At 41.2% G+C, this 20,097-nt stretch overlaps 1 protein-coding gene across 2 annotated transcripts in view; it reads right to left on the bottom strand.

The window, feature by feature from the left end:
- Window positions 1–2,907: 2,907 nt before the first annotated feature.
- The window catches only part of ARHGEF26 (Rho guanine nucleotide exchange factor 26), a 137,984-nt gene continuing 120,794 nt past the window's right edge, over window positions 2,908–20,097 (bottom strand). For both annotated transcript variants that reach the window (XM_015131841.3, XM_077994162.1), the window contains 3 exons: window positions 7,460–7,527; window positions 6,115–6,219; window positions 2,908–5,364 (listed from right to left, as the gene is read on the bottom strand). In XM_015131841.3, the coding sequence (XP_014987327.3) occupies window positions 5,222–5,364; window positions 6,115–6,219; window positions 7,460–7,527 (316 nt within the window). In that variant the 3' untranslated portion in view covers window positions 2,908–5,221. The remainder of the gene's footprint in view (window positions 5,365–6,114; window positions 6,220–7,459; window positions 7,528–20,097) is intronic.

The raw sequence follows: 20,097 nt of genomic DNA, 5'->3' as shown, positions 1-20,097 counted from the left end.
CGAATTTGAACACTGGGTTGTTTTCTGTTGAGTTTTAAGTTTTCTGTATGTTTTTGATTGCCAATCCTTTATCATTTATGTTTTGCAAATATTTCCTGTCTGTGGCTTTTTATTCTAACAATGCCTTTCACAGAACTGAGGTTTTACTGTAAAAGCTTAACTACCAATTTTTTTTCTTCATGGACTGTGCTCTTCATGTTGTAGATAAAAAGTCAGTACCAAACTCAAGGTCGCCTAGATTGTCTCCTATGTCATCTTCAAGGAATTTTATACTTTTGCATTTTATATTTAGGCCTAACTTTCCAAATAAATTGATAATTCTTCATTTTTATTGTTTTCTAACCTACTTATGTTGCAGTCAAAGAACTCACTCCACATAACTTCAGTTCTTTAAAATTTGTTGGAATTTGTCTTATGCCCCAGGGAATAGCCAAATGTTGTAAATATTTTATGTGCTTGAAAAGTATGCATATGCTGAAATTGTTTGCAGAGTGTCCTATATATGCCTGTTATATTTAACTATTTCATTAAAATTTTCTATACTTTTCCTGATTTGTATCTGTTCTTCCTATCAAATTCTGAGAGATGTGTTGAAGTCTCATGCTATGATTTTTAAATTATTTTTTCTTATATTTCTGCCAACTTTAGTTTGAGGCCATATAATTTAAGGCCAGGTTATTGCTAGAATATATATTTAAATTACTCCATCTTCCTGATTAGATGAAACATTCATCACTATGTAGGCACTCACTTTATCCCTAGTGATACCTTTTACCCTAAAGACCATTTTATGTAACATTGATATAGCTCCATGTAGTGAATGTTGTGATGTTCTGCCCTGATCCCCCATCAGGACTGAAGGACTTTTTGACTTAGGTGCTGGGAGTACAACCAGATGACAGCCTTCACCCATCAGCCCTCTATGGGAATTGTCCTCAGCTGAAGGGAGCCACCTTACCCAAGACCACTCTCTTTTCCTGGGGACAGTCTGCCTCCTCTATCTGTTCAGAACAGGGTTATAAAGGTCCAGTCCCCTTGCCAATGCTGCTTTCTCTCTCCGCTCTCCTCTGGGATTCTGATTAAATCCCTACATTCTCCAGGTCTCCTCTCTCCATGCTTCCTTAGGGATAGAATCTTCTAGCCTCTCTTCCCATTCCGCAATATCTCTTTTAACTCTTACCTAATCTGGCATTAAACCCAGTTCCATAATTTCTAGGTTTTTTCCTTCTGTTATGCAACTTTATATAGTTCAGTTCTGGCTTTATCTCTGTAAACAGCAATGCTAAGTACTTTAATGTCTATATCTGATGATTCTATAGACATCATATATCTGATGATATAGAGTCCCTGTGTTTTTTTCTGGATCACAATGCCATGTCTCAGTGTTTACTGAAACTTTGACGATTTGCTTTTAGAAATAACAGAAGTCTTAGTTCTGACAATGCTGGTTTCTTTCAGAGACAGGATGTGTTTTCTTCTACCAGGACTTTAATATACTAGAAACCCAGAAAGCAAAGTTTTAGATCTTTCAGATTCATACTCCCACATCAGAATAAGCCCTTTAGGGACCAAATCCATGAGAAGTGTTATTAATGGTACTGAACACTGACCTGGATTATTTTTTAGCACTGCAAGACCACCAAGTAGCTCTGTCTCTCTGGTGCTTGCCAAAGCCTAGGAAAAATGCAGCAGTAATTTGGGATAGGGGATGGAGCGAAGAGGAGGATGCATCCTGCTACTTCCAGGGTTGTACTATCTCTTTCCTCTTCCATCACTAGCTCGAGTGAAAATCTAGGAAAGAAGCCTTTGATTGGTGTATTCTAAGATAGAGGTAGTTGATTGCTGTTTCCTATCACATAGCTAGCTGTATCTTAGCTGCAAGAGATGCTGGAAACTCTAAGCCTCAAGCATCTTAAGGTTTTATAGGTGTTACAGGCAGAAATCTAAGATGTCCCCCAATCTCCCTCCCTGATACTACATCCGTGATTCTTTCATATTGCATGGCAAAGGAATTTAGCAGATGTAATTAAGGCCCCAAATCATTTGATTTTGAGTTAGTCATAAGGCACTTATGAGTCTAACCTAATTATGTAAGTTATTTAAAAGCAGAGTAGTTTTCTCCCACTGGTAGCCTAAGAGGGAGTCAAACAGATTCCAAGTGAGAAAAGGAGTTAACATGCCACTGCTGCCTTGAAGATGGAAGGAGCCTGTGGTGAGGATATGAAGGTCCTCTAGAAGCTGTGAGCAGCCCCTAGCTGTCAGCCAGCAAGCAAACAAGGACCTCAGCTCAGCAACAGCAAGGACGTAAATCCTGCCAGTAACAGAAATGAGCTTGAAAGAAGACACCAAGCTCCAGATGAGAAAGCAGCCAGCCAACACTTACAGCCTTGTGAAATTCTTAAGCAGAGAACCCACCCATGCTATTCTAGACTTCTGACCACAGAACTGTGAGATATTAAATGGGTATTGTTTTAGGCCACTAAGTGTGTGGTAATTTGTTGTTATGCAGCAATAAAAAACTAATGTCAAAGAGGTCATTTTTTCACTTCTACCAAGGCTCACAAGGTGGCAGAATTTCACAAACACAAAGGTTCAGATACGAGGTGACCAAAATGGTAGGATATGCTCCAGGGGATCAGGGAACTGTGCACTATGTAAGATAAGCGATTTAGTCCTGCAGGTTTATGCCAACTACGAGAAGAAACAGCATGACCCATCTCTTAAAAATGTTCTGGTCTTCTAGGGCAGCTGATGCCAGCACGCACCCAAAGAGAAAACCTTAGTCCCCTGAAATGTTAGCTACAGATACCTTTTAAATAGAGCTCTGACTTGGCCAAAAATCCAGGAAACTGTATACTTAACTGAAAACAACCTAGAGTAAAATAAATCACACCAGCACAAAAGGACAAGTATCTACAAAATCTTTATAAATTCACATTTTTCTGAAAGTATACAAGCAGTCTCAATTTACTGGGACAAAAATGAACATTTTTGTTCTTTAGTAATGAAGTCAATGTACAATTCAGAGCAGGTGTTCATAGAAACAACTAGGTTTGTAAAAACTGTGTTAAGACAATTCACAGCTGAAATCAAACACTGAATGTGTTAAATACTTGCCATAAAACAACACTTTAATACACAGCATTGATCTTGCTAAATAAGGCTATGATTCATAAGATGCACGTATTTCCAAAGCTGTTTAACATTCTTATAAATTAACTCACAGGATTCATATAATTGCTTTTTAGCTTCAACTGGGTATTAGCAAAAATAATACAAAATGATCCCCATGCAAGCACAAATTTACCTTCCTTCCTAAATAAAACATGATTATATTACAACTTGTTAGCCTCTCCTTTAAAATGTCTGTGACATTATGAAAGAGGAGACGGAATTCTTGTTTTGAAAACCCCAACACATCTTTCACTGTGGCCCATTGCTGTTACTTCACTAACACAGTTGCTCAGATCTCAAGGTACTCACGGTCTAAAATTTTACAATTAGAATGTATGCACAGGTCAAAAAGAGCAATTCAAGGGTTAGAAGTCCCCAGTGCCCCACACTGGCTCATTGCCGAGGTGGCAGGGTGCAGGCTGTGTGAATCAGGCACACTTATCCCTCAACTGGGTTTCTGTAGCTTTACAATTTGGATAACTAGTTAGCAGACAGTAGCTGGGACATGTCACATACAGATTTGAGTCCTCCAATAATGTATACTTTGCCAAGTTTTATCCCTTTGTTAAAGAAAATAGGGAATATATAGCTGCCAGTAAAAATCATTTCCCCAATCTTAGTCTCCCATTCTTCATCATCTCCATGAAACCGACTATTAAAATAACCTCTCTCTCTGCACTAGTGGACAAAGTTCTACAGAAACTCAACAGTTAAGAGCGACTCTGGATACTGCAAGTTAAGGCTTTTAGTGCAAATAGAATGAATTCTCACTAAGGTCAAAAGGTTTCAATTGGGTACCATGCTGACTTCTTGGTATCTTTTAAGGCCTAATTTTCCCTTCCTTGTACTATAGTGTGTTCCAGCTAATTTCTATTTGGAAACGAGTTGGAAAAGCTGAAAACCAGGTATTATTGAAGGCAAAGCAGCCTCACGTCAGTTTTTTATCAGCTCATTCGGGAAGAATTTTTTTTTTTTTTTTTTAGAAAGTGGGTTGGGCACAGTGGCTCACGCCTGTAATCCCAGCACTTTGGGAGGCAGAGGCAGGTGGATCACTTGAGGGCAGGAGTTAGAGACCATCCTGGCCCACATGGTGAAACCCTGTCTCTACTAAAAATACAAAAATTAGCTGGGCGTGGTGGCATACTCTTACAATCCCAGCTACTTGGGAGGCTGAGGCAGGAGAATCACTTGAACCCAGGAAGCAGAGGTTGCAGTGGGCCAAGATCACACCACTACACTCTAGCCAGGGTGGCAGAGGTGGGGGAAAAAAAGCAGGACCCCTGTCCTATATTCAGGATTTTCTCACATATGTGAAACCATCTAAATTCTACATTGTTAAAGGTAGCTTAGGTTAATTAGTCTATACTTATTTAAGACTAACATGGGGTGAGATGGATTTTTTAAAAAAAAAATCCTAAAGTGAGGCTTTCTACTTTCCTTCTAGTGAGGAAAAAGGTGACAAAAATTCAAGTGTCAATGTCCCTTTCCTGGGAAGAGGTTTAGAAAAACAGAACAGCTCATCTTCTGAACTCTACCAGTTCCTTTTGAAGTTAACAAAGCATTAGAATCAGATGTAAAAAAAGAAAAAAAAAAAAAAAGCAGGGAAATATTTACAAAACTGGACATTCTTTACAGATATAAAATCTTGCTAATACGGGGAGAACCATACAAGGATGTTTAAAGAGACAGTAACCTTAGTAAAGCAAGGACGGAGAAAACCAGGATATAATACGTGCTTTTTATTGCCAGAACATGGTGAAACCAGGAGGAGCAGAGATGACCTGATCCCTGAAGTGAACTGCTCAGCTAGTCTGTGTACCTCAGGAGGTCTGCAGGTGTGTGGTTAGGTAAAAACTGAGCTGTGCAAACTCACTGTATCCAAGTTCTTCTCATGAGAGAGCGGAACAACCTGGCCAGCTTAAAGGCAAGTGTTTTCATTCTTTTAATTAAATAGGCTGTGATAAAATTAACAATAAAACTAGCCCAGAATCAATCAGCCCGGTAAGTGTCGTGCAAATCTTGCAGTAACAAAAGACGATCTGAGAGACTACACGTTGGTCTCCAGTCCTAGCAAGCGTCCCATTCTCTCCACATTCTTATCAATTGTAGCTTGACACGTTATCTCCTTGGCACATTCCATAGGAAACCAGCCTCTTTCTCCATCTCGCAGTCGTTCCCCCTCATACCAGCCTGTCAGAAAGAACAGAGTTCACATCAAACAACAAGTATTTGGAGTGTGCCAGGCTCCAAGGAGGATATGAAAAAGCTGAGAGGCAGCATCCCTCCCCAGGCTAGATGCTATGGTGAGAAGAGAAAGTGGGACAGGGACAGGCTTCAAGGCGGAATGAATGACATGGCAGGGAAAGGACATGAGCAGAGGCCCTTATTAAGTGAGAAGGCTGGGAGTATTTGAACCTGGGCTGAGCTAGGAAACGAGAGGCTTTGGGTAAGGATAGCAGGAAGAACAATATTTTTGAAAGGATGAATATTTGGATATGAGAACTAGGTCACTGGGGGACTGGGGAAAAAAAAAAAAACCTCATGGTTTCCTTTTGAATAACAAACCATATGACTGCATCTACATTCAAAACCAAATTAGATCAATCGTGGAGTGTAGATAGCTGAGGCAGATGCACATGAGAAAGCTGAAGGGAAAGCACATAAGGGAAGAGACAAATGTTTCAAAGTCCCCAAAACACTTCTCCAAGTCATCTTTATGCCTCTGATTTAGGAAATAAAGTCTTGGGGAAGAGGAAAGGAGTAAGAACAGAGAAGCAGCAAAATTAGCCTTAGAGATGAGAAGACAGTACATGTATGCGATCTCAAACATTAACATGTCAAGATTTGGAATATGGGCAATGATGACAAAATGACACTCCTCGGGTCTATAGCACTCTGCATCCTGGACCACGAGTGCCCAGTAAGAATGCTCCCACTCACCATCGCTGACACGTTGGTAGATGAGGACGACGTCAGCCACCTGCAGGGAGAGTTCATCTGGCTGCTTGGCAGTAAATGACCTAATGATTTCCACCTGCGTCAGTGCTGCGGCACAAAGAGGACATAGTTTCAGTAGCAGAGAAAAAACGTGCAATCTAATGGCGTACACTTACTCATTTTTCTCTGCAATTCAGGCCCAGCATTGAGAGAAACAAGTTGGGCTTCAAACAAAAAGCAGAACGTCTTTTCTAGCAGCTCCCCTGCTTGGCTATATGCTTTAGAATTTTAGAAGCTCAGATTTGCGAGGCCTTTTATGATGCATGAATCCCCTCAATAACAGGTTGATCAGGAGTCATTAGTCATGTCACACAATGGAGAAGAAAACAGCCATTTTGCATTAGGGAAACTGAGGCATGAAAGAGCTGCTGATGTGCCAAGGCCATGCAAAATCTGCAACAGACACAGTTCTCCTGGCTGTCATCAGAGTGTCTCCCCATCTCAACAGCAGCACATGAAAGCTTCCACAAAAAAGTTTAGAAATAAAATGAGCTCCAACCAAAAGCTGAGAAGACATGTTAGAGCTCCTCAGAAATGCTGACATGTGACTTCTTAATTTGCTTTTTCATACAAAGCTTGATTTTAGGGAACTTTCAAACCAGTCATTTTGGCTTTTAATCTAAGCTTAAGGCTATAATTTTTGAGTGTTCCAAGATAGTGACGTTTTGCCCTAATTCTGTGGATTTGACCTTGCAACTGTAACAATCTAAGGAACCACAGCATCAGTTAGGAAGCTAATAGGCACACACCACCACCCTTTACTGCACCTCGGAAATTCTCTAAATAATGAAACACACTTTCTTAGAAGGTCGAAAATAATTGTTAAGTAATTTTCTTTTAGATTAAAAATACTTTCCAGCTTAAATCCAGACTGTCAGTATGGAGAAGGCTTAAACATTATCAACTATTGCCCATTTGATAACAGCTAAAGATTTAAGAGCTTTATAGTTCAAGTAGGGCTTTTAACATAGATTATTTAACTTAATCTTCACAATAACCCCATGTTTTATATAATGGTGTAACTGACTTGCAGATGGTGTTAAATAGGCTCTGTAATGCTAAGCAATGATTTGCCATGTTAACACAACAAAGAAATGCACCTCGGATTTGACTTCAGACCCCCTGACTTCCAAAACAAGGACCACACACTTCCGGTGTAAAGCAGAAGGAAGGAAGCCTTGGAAGAAACAGGCCTGAGTATTGAGTGTAACTCATTAGCAACCCAGCGTCCAGCAGGGGGCAGAGCCTGTCCATGTTCCCAAGTGGGCTTCCCCTTGAGAGAACTTACAGGTTCGGTCTGCAGGCGGCTTCCCGCTGCTGTGTCCCAGGGCAGTTATCCAGCGGGCTCGCTCGCTCCTAAAACAGAGGACAGATCCAACTGAGATTCAAGGTGTAAAAACACAGAATGGAGTGTGTTCTAGACAGTCAATGCAAAGCCATTCCCAGAAAACGAGAGATTCTTCAGAGAGGTACGGTAAAACAGGGTGAGAGCTTAAAAGAGATAATCTGGAAAGTCTAAAATAAGTCGGAGACTAGTAATCATTGTCAAAAGAGTCTGAATGAACTTGGCTCATTATTGATTAAAAGGAACTTCTCCTGTGACAGTTTCAAAGTTAATAAGGAGCTGATTACACTAACACATTATAACCCCAAAAGGTATTTATCATACCTATAATTTGATGTTTAATGTTTCAAAAGCATTAATTTCATTTTTTAAAAATCCTACTAATTTCTCTGCTTGCTTCTCACTTCCCTTCCCACACACTCAAACCTTTCAGAAAAGATGAGAAACTTGACATACTTAGTTGTCTCATCCCTCATACAACTTTTGCCAAATATGAGCCTGACTAAAAGAGAAATTCTTTGGCTATTTTTACACTGTTCCCAAATGCTTACAATGGTTTAATGAGTACAGGAAAAATGATCAATACTTTTAATATAATATTAAGCTATAATTACATAAAAATCATTATTCAACTGAAGGATCAAAAGTTTCAGATAAGCAAGCACTTTTCTACATATTGAAGTCACCCTAGTTTTTTATTTTGAGCAAGTATTAAAATTACAATTAATAAAATACTGCCCCCACCACACACATACTTTTAACTCTGTTATGTATTTATTAAACACAGGTACAGGTCAGACACTGCACTCGACATCCACTATTCCACGTAATCCTCCCAAAAGCCCATCTGAAGGATGCTAAGATCAGACAGAAGTTCAGAGGCAAGCAATTCAAACCAAAGTCAGTTTCTACTGTGCCACTCTACATTCTTAAGAAAAAATGCTTCATGACCAACACCTGGGGGAAAAAAGTCTCTTCTCTCACAGCAGCCTGAATCTACAGACGCTTGTCGCTGTCACCCCACCTTCATCCCCATGTGCATCCTTCCAACCCAGCAGAGAGGACGACTTACCACACAGGAACACAGCACCCTTGCCCCAGCCTTTCCTATTCCTTCCCTCTGTTTTTACCTAGATAAGCCCATTCATTATTGCCATTAAAATTTCTTAACATACGTAACATAAACTGAGTTAATCATAAGCGAGTACAGCTCTGTGTTTACTTACCAAGACATAGATGCACCAGGTTCTGTTTTTCATTACCATGGAATTTCTATTACCATGCTTCTTTTGTACTTTTTGCAAATGAAATCCTTTAGTATACATGGTTTTGTATTGGGCTCCTTTGGCTCAACATATATCCACTCAGTGTTGAAAACACAAGGCTCACTTCCTCCAGCGGGGGCTCCTCTGATACATAAATCAATCCTTCCATCCCCATCCCAGTCTGATAATCCTGTTTCCAGGGCACGTCTCTGCACAATTCTATTATACTGCTGGTCAACAGTAAGCCTCATAAAAGCAGGCAGCTTATCCATTTGGTTCACTGCATTATCTCTACAACACTGCCCGCCACATACCAGGGGCTCAGTATACGTCTGCTAATGAATGAATTATATAACTCATCACATATTGAGCCCAATCATTTACTGACTTATCTGCTTCTCTTACCAGGCTATAAACTCCAAAATGGCAGGAACTGGGCCTTGTTCTATTTAATTCTGAAGCACGTATGTTTCAGGTATGGTACTAAACAATTCCAAGTATCATCTAACCTAGTTTTTATAACAATCTTGAAAAGAAAACAGTACCAAAATTATTTCTATTTTTTCAGAGGACAAAGCAAGTCTGGTATGTTAAACACCTAACCCAGGCAGTCGGAAATCAAAGAGGTGGTGTTACCTAGCAAGTGTTTACAAAATAATGATGGAAGGCAGGAAGGGCGGAAACTGTGGGATCTTGAAAGACAGGCATTTTCAAAGATTAAGATGAGGCTAGGCTTTGGTCAAGATAGTGTGTCAAGTAGTAATATGCACAATTTATATAGAAGCCAAGGCTCCTGTCTTGCTTTTAAAACCTCTCTCTCTGGCCGGGCGCGGTGGCTCAAGCCTGTAATCCCAGCACTTTGGGAGGCCGAGACGGGCGGATCAGGACGTCAGGAGTTTGAGACCATCCTGGCTAACACGGTGAAACCCCGTCTCTACTAAAAAATACAAAAAACTAGCCGGGCGAGGTGGTGGGCGCCTGTAGTCCCAGCTACTCGGGAGGCTGAGGCAGGAGAATGGCGTAAAAACCCGGGAGGCGGAGCTTGCAATGAGCTGAGATCCGGCCACTGCACTCCAGCCTGGGCGACACAGCAAGACTCCGTCTCAAAAAAAAAAAAAAAAAAAAAACCTCTCTCTCTAATACAAGACAAAGGGCTGTACCATAGTTCTATAAGAAATAAGCAAAGCACAACTTCATGTAAAATAATTCCCAGGCAAACATTTCTATCTTTGCTATCATGTCTTTATTGGGAATAAGATCATTTTTTACGCAGGCTTCAGTGGAATTTCCAAAGTACAAAGCCAATCGAAAACAAAATACCTTATGAAAGGAAGAGTTGCTCACCAAGAGAAATCGAAAATGATCCATTTGTGTCTCTCTATGCCATACCCAAACAAGTTATACACAGCCTATACTGCTGTCTTCCGGAGCAATTTAGAGCAACTTAGAGCCAGTGAGGCAGATCTTCCTGTACACAGACACCGTCTCTGGCACTGAGTGGCCAGGATCAGCAGTGGCTTTGCCCTGCTGCCAGTTTCCAGAGGTCCAGATGAAATCTTTCACTTCTGTGGCATGCTGCCTGGATGCTAATAGCATCTCTGAGACATGGCCGCCCCTCGCAGGGACTCCAGAGGATACAACAAGACACTCATTGTTGCTATCACTGAAAGCAGCAGCTTCTTGAAACTGCTTCAATTGAGTCAGTCTCACCCCCATCTCAGATGCTGTCAAATCCACAGGACTTTCCCTGGGGCTTCCAAAAGCCTGCCAAGAGACCAGGCACTGCGGCTCACGCTTGTAATCCCAGCACTCTGGGAGGCCGAAGTGGGTGGATCACCTGAGGTTGGGAGTTCAAGACCAGCCTGACCAACATGGAGAAACCCCATCTCTGCTAAAAATACAAAATTAGCTGGGCGTGGTGGTGCATGCCTGTAATCCCAGCTACTCAGGAGGCTGAGGCAAGAGAATTGCTTGAACCTGGGAGGCGGAAGTTGCGGTGAGCCGAGAGTGCGCCATTATACTCCAGCCTGGGTGACAAGAGCGAAACTCTGTCTCAGGGGAAAAAAAAAAAAAAAAAAAAAAGCTCCCCAGCTATGAAGCAGAGAGCACTACATCTCTAAAGCAGGAACTAAGCTGTTGTAAGATGGATTTTAGGGACAGGAAAAACCAGGGCATAGACTTACCTACTATTTTTTTTTTTTTTTTTTTTTTTTTTTTGAGACGGAGTCTCGCTCTGCTGCCCAGGCTGGAGTGCAGTGGCCGGATCTCAGCTCACTGCAAGCTCCGCCTCCCGGGTTCACGCCATTCTCCGGCCTCAGCCTCCCGAGTAGCTGGGACTACAGGCGCCCGCCACCTCGCCCGGCTAGTTTTTTGTATTTCTTAGTAGAGACGGGGTTTCACCGTGTTAGCCAGGATGGTCTCGATCTCCTGACCTCGTGATCCGCCCATCTCGGCCTCCCAAAGTGCTGGGATTACAGGCTTGAGCCACCGCGCCCGGCCGACTTACCTACTATTAAATTTAGCTCTGAAGTCTAGGGCTCACTCACAGACATCTATTTTCTCCAGGGACATATTGATACAAAACAATCGAGATGAATTCACAATCTACCACACAGCCAGTTCACAGACTTTTCCCTTTGCCCAAAGGGACAGAGTAAGCAATGCTGCACTGAAGCCCATCTGCAGCATATCAACTTTCAAGACTCACCCGACCGCTCCTTCCTCCACCCACATTCACTTTGCACAGGCCCTGAGCTGGGCAGGGGTGCAGAGTGAATACGCTGGACTCCCTGGCTTTTCACCGCCCGCAATATGAAGGAACACACAGAGCAGAAAACACTCAACAAAACCCAACACAGCGTGCAGTGTGCTGAAATGGAACACTCTGCCAAAACGTTTGCCCTAGGCAGAGAGAGAAGACTAAATGGAGAAGAGACTCTTTGAACTTAAATATCTATAAATGCAGTCCTTTCATAACCTCAATCTCCATGCATGGCATGAAATGATGTTTCTACAGTTTTCTATCAGCTGTGGTAGCACCTTGTTCTCTCTCTCATATAATTAATTATGCACAGCAGGTTTAAAGTTAATTGCATGAAGGTCAAAGATACAGCAAAGTCTCACTTCTTATGGAATACCAGGCATCAGCTACAAAAGACAGATACATACTGAGAAAGTAGGAAGCAGGCTTTGAAATCACAGAGGCAGGGCTGCAGGTGAGGCTGCACAGAACAGAACACAGGCTGAGGACTCCATCACTTAACAGGGTTTTCCTGATTTCTCAATAGAAAAAAAGAACCCTCAGTTGCTCTTTAACCTTCCTTTTATCCCTCCCAAAATGGCATTTGACCAGTTACCTTTTGTGTTTCTTCTCACAGCCTACACATTTACCTTTGGTTCCTTTTGAATTTTCTATATACGTGGCCTTTGAAAAAAGTCCTTCGAACCTTTGTAAAGAATAGCATTGTGAAGATAGCTGTTTTTGTTCATTCCCTTGCACATTCAATTCAACCAGATTAGTTCAGAAAACTGATCCATGAAAGCCCACAGCGTGAAAAAAAGTCATTAAAAATGCCTTAAACAACTAGATTATCAGCTCAATTTGCCAAATTTAAAAAAATCCAACTGAAGCAAAATAATATCCCTAGCCCACTAATTAAGAGTTCTAAAATTCTGATTTTTGTCACATGCTATATAGTTAAATCAATTATTTCTTGTTTATCATATTACGTTAGTTCAGACCTAAAAAATCTGGTCCAGAATCCTTCAGTTAACCTGAAGCGGGTCAATAATGTTTCCTCGTTGATAAAAGACCTCCTGTCCTGTTGGGGTTGGTGATGAGGATTACATAAGATCAGATCCTTTGACAGGCACTAGACAAATGTAAGATTACGATTGGACTTAGAATTTAGATTTGACAAGGAAAAAATGCTGTACCCTGCAACAAACACAATGTTTCCATGTGTACTGTCTTTATGTTGTGATTTTTCTAAAAGGATGAAGTATATAACATGTCAGAGATACTATTTACAATTTTATTCCATTCCATGTACTTCCTGTTGTTAATTAAATCATTAACAGAAGCAGGAAAAGCTCAAAGGCTGCCTGCAAACAATGCCCCTTTATCAGGAGGCCCAGGAATTGGTGTCTGGATGGTTGACAGCACCGACCACATTCATTATGCTTCTAGCTCTGTGAGGGAGAAATTTTGAGAAGGATATTTGATTATGGGCTAAGGTCATCATATCCTATAACTGTCATATAATGAGTGAAGAAAGTTTATGTTCATCACTGAACATGTCCTAGATGTTTCATGACGGTATACACTACACCCAAATGACATCTAAATTTTACTGCAAATGCAGGAAGCCAAGGATTCCACTTGCCACAGCCTGTTGTGTGTGCCAGCTGCAGCTGTCTGTGCTTCATTTTAATGAAGGCAGACAAAGGGGGCTCTCTGGCTCCCACATTCCTCTTGAAAGACCCAGAGGGAAAAAGGAATGACAGTGGTAAAACATTCTTCTTTTGTCCTTTTATAAAGGGTAGGCTTTTGTATTTTTCACAGACTATTGTCTCATTAACAATACCATGACTTAGGGCCTGTCATGGACAAACAGATATAACACAGTATACATGACTTAGATGTACACCCCAAAAAACACTGACTGAATCCTTAATAGCAAACATTGAAAAACAAGTAAAATTTGGGAAAAACTTGCTCCAGCAGTAACAACAAGGGCAGTAAATAGAGACAGATAGGAAGCAGTTTTTCTCCACACCCGGTTACTCTTCTACCTTGTCTTGGATAGAGAAAAGCTAGTTATAATATTTACGAATCCCAAAAATATTTACTGGGAACCCACTCGCTATGTACAAAGCAAGGAAAGGAGAAGATTAGAGCTGAGCTGAGGGATTGGTGATAAAACAGTACTGTATTGATGGGAGAGGAGAATGGCTAGGAGGTCATCGGGGTAGTTCAAAAGTGATCTGGTTGACCTAGGAAGGAGGCAGTGGAATGGAAAGATGTGGAAAGATGAAATAGACTTTTACACAGGAAGAACTGGCAGATGATGGATCTGTTCTGACACAGAAGCATCAAAAACAGCACCAAGTCTCCAGACTGGATAACACAAAACAGTGTCAATGGTACCATTTACAGAATGTGTGTGTCGGGGAAAGCCACGGGCAGTGTTGATGTTTGGTTCTGGACAGGCTGCATTTTTGAAGAGACAGAGAAGAGGAATGGCCATAGGTGTGAGAGGCAAACTAAGAGCATAGATAAGAGGCTGAGAAAAACATAATCTCAAAAAAAAGGTTTGCGTGAAAGAGCTGGATGGTCAATAAAACTAAATACGAGAGGTAAAGAAAGAGGAAGATTGAACTGCTGAGTGTGAAACCAGGAAGCCTGTTAATCTGATGGAGAGGCCTCAACAGGGTGCCAGAGGAAGAAGCCACGCCAAGGTTGATTAAGAAACAACTCAACATATGGTGCTAGCAGCTCACGCCAAAAATCTTAGTATCATCGATTCCTCTCTTCAAGTTACTGCCACCTCAACTCATCCAATCCATCGGTTGGTCCTGTTGTTTTTGTCTCCAAAATACAACTTTTCTATCTCCTCTTATATATCATGGTCCAAGCCAACACTGGGACTCCCTCGACTACTCCAACAGGATTAGGGTTAGGGTTCTCATTGTTCGCCCCACTGAAACTTCTGTCCCTCACCCCAGGGCCCCTGCTGTTCCTGAAACTTCCTGCTATGACTTACGTGGCTCTAAATCAGTACTTCTCAAAATACCTCTGGTAGAGAACCAGTCTCCTCTCCTTGAATCCATTGCGGACCAAGCGTTTTTAGAAATACAATAAAAATCAATTGTTAAAATCATCACAAGTTTTGATGCCTCAGAAATGTCAAACTGCTTCCTACATACCAGGCTGGTAACTACCTGAGGACTGACGGCCCACAGACAGCACTGGAGTAGCTCTGCTCTTACACAAACTGGCCTTTGCTGCCCACTGACCACCACCCTCTCCCTGGTTTATTCTGCTCCAGCCACATTCTCCAGGTTCAGGCCAAGTTTGAGAACACTAAACTCATTTCCTTAGAGGTTTTGCACTTGCTGTTCTCTTTGGGTGAAACATTCTGACTCTGCATTTTCCTAAGGGTTGACTCCCCCTTTTCACTCAAGGCTCAAATATCACCTCTTAAGAGAAGTTTTTCTGCACCACCTAAGTTAGAGTACATATCCCTACCACCCCCCAATTAGCACTCACTCCAGATCATATCACCAGCTTTAGGTACTTACCACTACCTGAAATGATCCTATATTTTTAACTGGATCAAGAAGAAATGCTTTCCCAACATCCCAGTTCATTGCAGGCCATTTGCCCACGCAGACTGGCAAAAGCTTCCATCCATCCAGTCATCTTCCTAAAAGCAGGAAGCCCAAGGGGATCGGTTCTTCACTTGGATATAAGCCTAAGAGCAGAGATCTGATCTCTGTATGCTTCACTGCTACATCCCAGCACTGAGAATAGCACTTGACGGGAAGTAGGTGCCTGACAAAAATCCACTGAATTAATTAATCCGGAGAAACGAAGGCCACTCTCTTGAGAAGTTCTGTAAAGGGAAGGAAGGATGTAGGAGTAGGCTGGGGGTTTGGAGTCATACACTGGAGGGTGGGTGAGACAGAAAACATGAGGGGAAAGTGAACTGACAAGAGTGTCACACACAGCGAGCACTGGGCATTCTCAGGATGAGACTGCAGTGTGCGGTACTGAGAGGTTCCTCAGCAGAGGAAAGGCTTGACATGGGCCCTAATAGGACCTACCTGGCCACCTGAGGAGGCCTGAAGAGGGCACTCCAGGAAGTATGAAAAACACAGGCAAAGGAACAAAAAAGGAAGTTTAACATGGAAAATAATTTTGGGGATGCAATATCTATTTTGCATTTTATTATAAAATATTCCAACCCATATGATACCCTAAATTTAACATCTAGGTTTCCACAACCTTTTTCCTTTTTAAAGCCTATGTATTTTGGCCAGGCACAGTGGCTCATGCCTGTAATCCCAGCACGTTTGGAAGCTGAGGCGGGCTGATCAATTGAGGTCAGGAGTTTGAGACCAGCCTAGCCAACACGGTGAACCCCGTCTCTACTAACAATAAAAAAATTAGCCAAGCGTGGTGATAAGCACCTATAATCTCAGCTCTTTGGGATGCTGAGGCAGGAGAATCACTTGAACTCGTGAGGGGGAGGTTGCAGTGAGCTGAGATCATGCCACTGCACTCCAGCCCCGGTGACAGAGTGAACCTCTATCTTAATAAAATAAAAAATAACAAAGTCTTTGGGCTTAAAATATTATGTATTTTAGTAGTTTCTCACAGTTAATGGCAACTGACTTCCTGGAGTTTTCCTTCCAAATCCAGAACAAGCCAAACTGAGCAGCGAAGTGGGGGTGGAACAGCCTACTGGTTGGCAGCTTCTCCATAAAAAGATTAAAATTTGTTACTAGAGAGTGTGCTAGACTGTCAGGAAGGCCAGATTCTAGTTCCAGCTTTGGCAATAACTCACTTCCTGTATGGCCTTTGTGAGTCTCACTTCACATGGGGGAAGAAAATGAGGGAGCTGGACCATGTATATAATTATAAATATGTGTATATATTTATAATTTGTTATTGATAATATTTTATTTTATATACTATTATAATTATACATAATTAGGGTCATTATATATTTCATTGTGTAAACAAGGACCTTTTGAGAGTCAAAAAGAGAATCATTCATAATTTCACCAGGACAACAGACCTAAACTTGAATCACTGATTCTGGGAAAACCAAGATGTCTGATCACCTTACGTATATGCTTTCTTCAGCTCAAAATTCTATCCTCCTCTAGAAACACCCATGGGTCCCTTCATCATGCTCTACAGCTGGCTCAGTGCCTGGCACATCCCAGATGCTCACTATTTGCCTCATCTCCTTTCGGTGAGCATTTCTGCATTCTTTATGTAATCAAAGCCATTGATTTTTCTTCCACAATTTCATTGTCTTCTGAAGTCAAACTGTCCTTGTGCCAAACAGCTGCACCCCTCCTACTGCTGATTTTACATGTGGTATATCCTCTGGTGGCCTTTAGTGACAACAGGTTTTCAAAGAAGATAAATATTTAGGTGTAAAATTCATTATTTTTCAGGTCAAAGAGTAAGTAGTGAAAAGATATACCTGACTGGTCTGAAGTTCTTCAATTACTTAAGGCTAGAGCGGTGGTCAAAACCTTGTTTCTTCAGCTAGATTGACAATGAACCATATTAACCACACAGACATAAAAGAAAGAAAACCTAAACAATATATACTTACTGATGCATTTCACAAATTTTGGAACACATTCTATGCACGTCAAAGCTCTAATTGCTCAAAACTAGGTATCCAGAGCTAACCTGCATATTTGCAAACATGGCATGTAACAATTTGCCAGGTTTTTTAATAGTCTTTTTTTTTTTTAAAGAAAGTGAGTCTTTAGTTGTTAAATATATTTTTCAACACCAATACTATTCTATGTCTTAAAAGCATGTCCATTTATTTACTTCTCAACTGTAATTGAGGGTGGGGGCAGGGAGAGCAAAGAGAACGAGAGAGTCACTCCTTCTGTACCCAAGGAGACCTCTGTCCCATGCCCCTTCTGGAATGTCCTCTTGCTATTAATTAAAGAACTACAAATATGAGTCAGACCCATGGGTTTCCAAGTGACATGACTAAATATTCTGAGAACATGTCTGATTGAGGAAACGAACAACCATTCAGTCTTTGGCAAGATTAAAAGGCAAAAGGATGGAACAAATGCTACAGAATGTCCCAGGAAAGGATTTAGCCTTGGCGTGAAAATAAGCTGGACGTGTCAGTTCACCTCCTACTCTCTTGGAATCATCTCAGAAACGAGTGGTGGAGATTACATAAATTATGAATGAGACAGTCAGGAAAATCTCTGTTGAGATGTTGGCAAAGTCTGAATAAAGAACAAACAAGCCTTGTAAACTGAAAGAAAAGGAAAACACAAGGCAAAACCAGCAACACTTTCACCATTACTAACTATATGGGGAAAAGGAAGTCACTAGTTTCTGAGAATTCTCTAGAACACTGGAAAAGTACTAATTTCCAAAGTGTTTAAGTCGTTCTCATCCTTAAAGTCATATAAAATTGAAAGCACAGGCATACTAAAAATTCTGTTTTAAGGAAAAGTTTCCCCAGACAAAGGAAGTCTAGGTTTGTCCTCACTGGCGAAGGGGTTTAAACCACTTTTGGAATTCAAGTAATGCCTCCCCTTGGCCCTGGTCTTGGGTATGTCACTTGCTCGTTACCTCACAGACAAGCAAGCACACGCCCACCCAAGCTCACCTCCCCAGAGCTGCAAGCTTGGAATGCCATCAGCGCTTTCCAGCACCTTTAGGGGAAGAACTCTGAGACCTCAGAGAAAGGCATTTGTTTGTTTTGTAAACAAACACATGAAGATGAAGTTCCTTTTCTTTTTTTTTTTTATGGTTGCTACCTAGGGTGATTGTGGCTGAAGGTTTGTGTGGCTGTGGCCATTTCTTAAATTAAGACCACAATGAAATTTGTTGCATCAATTGACTCTTTCACTCATGAAAGATTTCTGTATAGCATGCAATGCTGTTTGATAGTATTTTATCCTCTGTAGAACTTCTTGCAAAATTGGAGTCAATCCTCTCAAACTTTGCTACTGCTTTATCAATTCAGTTTACACAATATTCTAACTCCTCTGTTGTCATTTCAACAATGCTCGCAGCAACTTCACTTTCTTTGCTCATCCTGAAGAAGCAACTCCTCATTTGTTCAAGTTGTATTATAAGATTGCAGCAATTCAGTTGCATCTTCAGTCTCCATTTCTAAATCTAGTTCTCTCACTGTTTCCATTGCATCTGTAGTTGCTTCCTCCACTGAAGTCTTGAACCCCTCATAAGTCATCCATGAGAGTTGCAATCAACTTTTCCCAACTCCTGTTCATGCTGACATGCTGATCTCCTCCCATGAATTATGAATGTTTTTAATGACATTTACGACGGTGAATCTTTTCCAGAAGACTTTGACCAGATCTATCAGAGGAATCACTCTCTACGGTTAGCTGTAGCCTTATGAAATACATTGCTTTTTTCATTACCTCGGTGAACTCTCCAGTTCATTTGGAATATTCTATAGCTTTCACCAACCTGTCTTTGTTTTTCTCCAGCCTGTGAAATGTTACTTCTAGTGCCAAAAGATATGCAATAACTTGACATTTTATGCAGATGCCTTGTAATTTTCACATTTTTCTTATGTCTCTTGACAAAGATTCTTTGCTTGGCCAAACTTTAGTTAGATTTCTGTACCTTCTCCTAGGCTCATCTGTACACTTCTTCATAAAATCCAGTTTCAGCAAAGAACCCTACTAAGTCAGCTTGGCAAGAATATCCCCTACTCCATCCTCAATATCTGATAATCAGATTCATTATTCTCCATCATCCCAGAGGTTATGATGTCTAATTACTCTGGCCTGTCTTCAGCAAGAATCTTGTTTGGTTAGTTTAGCCAGAATCGCCCTTATCCCTGATATTTCCTCTTAGTGAGTTTCCATCCACTGACCTCCATCCTGCTCCATGGCTGTAAATTCCCACTGGCCCATGCTGGATTCGAAGTTGAGCCCAATCTGTCTCCCCCACTGAAGACCTTGCTGCAATGGTCCTTCCACCTATTAAGATGATCTTGAATAAAGCCAGCCTTACTGTGCTTTAGCAAGTGTCCTTGAATAATTTTTCTTTAATATTTTCTTTAATCATCTAGGAACACTGATAAAATCTGTCTTAAGGCGAAGATACCTCTCTGGGATCACTTTCTCTAAGATCTTCCTACAGTTTTAGGGTTGTTACTCATTAGGTGCCGATCCATTTGAACCACATCATTTAGGAACTTTGGCAGACATGGAGTGGGAGGCAGGAATCTGACAGGACAAAGAATTAGGGAACTTCTCCTTTCCCTCCACTGCTCCACTCTCTGACCCAATATAACATCTGCCCATGATGATTATTGCAAGAGTAAGTTTCCAGTTTCTAAACAAATAAATTGGTCAGTTAGCTTTAAAATCACCACCAAAAAATCACGAAGGTGAACTTGAAAGTTAACCCTCACTGCCACTCATCCAATGCGAGAACTAACTGCACACTAACTGCTGGCGAAACTGCAGGCACAAACAGGATGCCTGTTTTGGTCTTGCATAAGCTCTGGATTAGAAAGAGGATTTATCAGTATATTTCCATAAACTGGGTAG

This window comes from Macaca mulatta, chromosome 2 (assembly GCF_049350105.2).
Source record: "Macaca mulatta isolate MMU2019108-1 chromosome 2, T2T-MMU8v2.0, whole genome shotgun sequence".
NCBI classification, from domain to species: Eukaryota; Metazoa; Chordata; class Mammalia; order Primates; family Cercopithecidae; genus Macaca; species Macaca mulatta.
The sequence above is the reverse complement of the archived record's forward strand: the minus strand, read 5'-3'. Positions and strand labels throughout refer to the sequence as shown.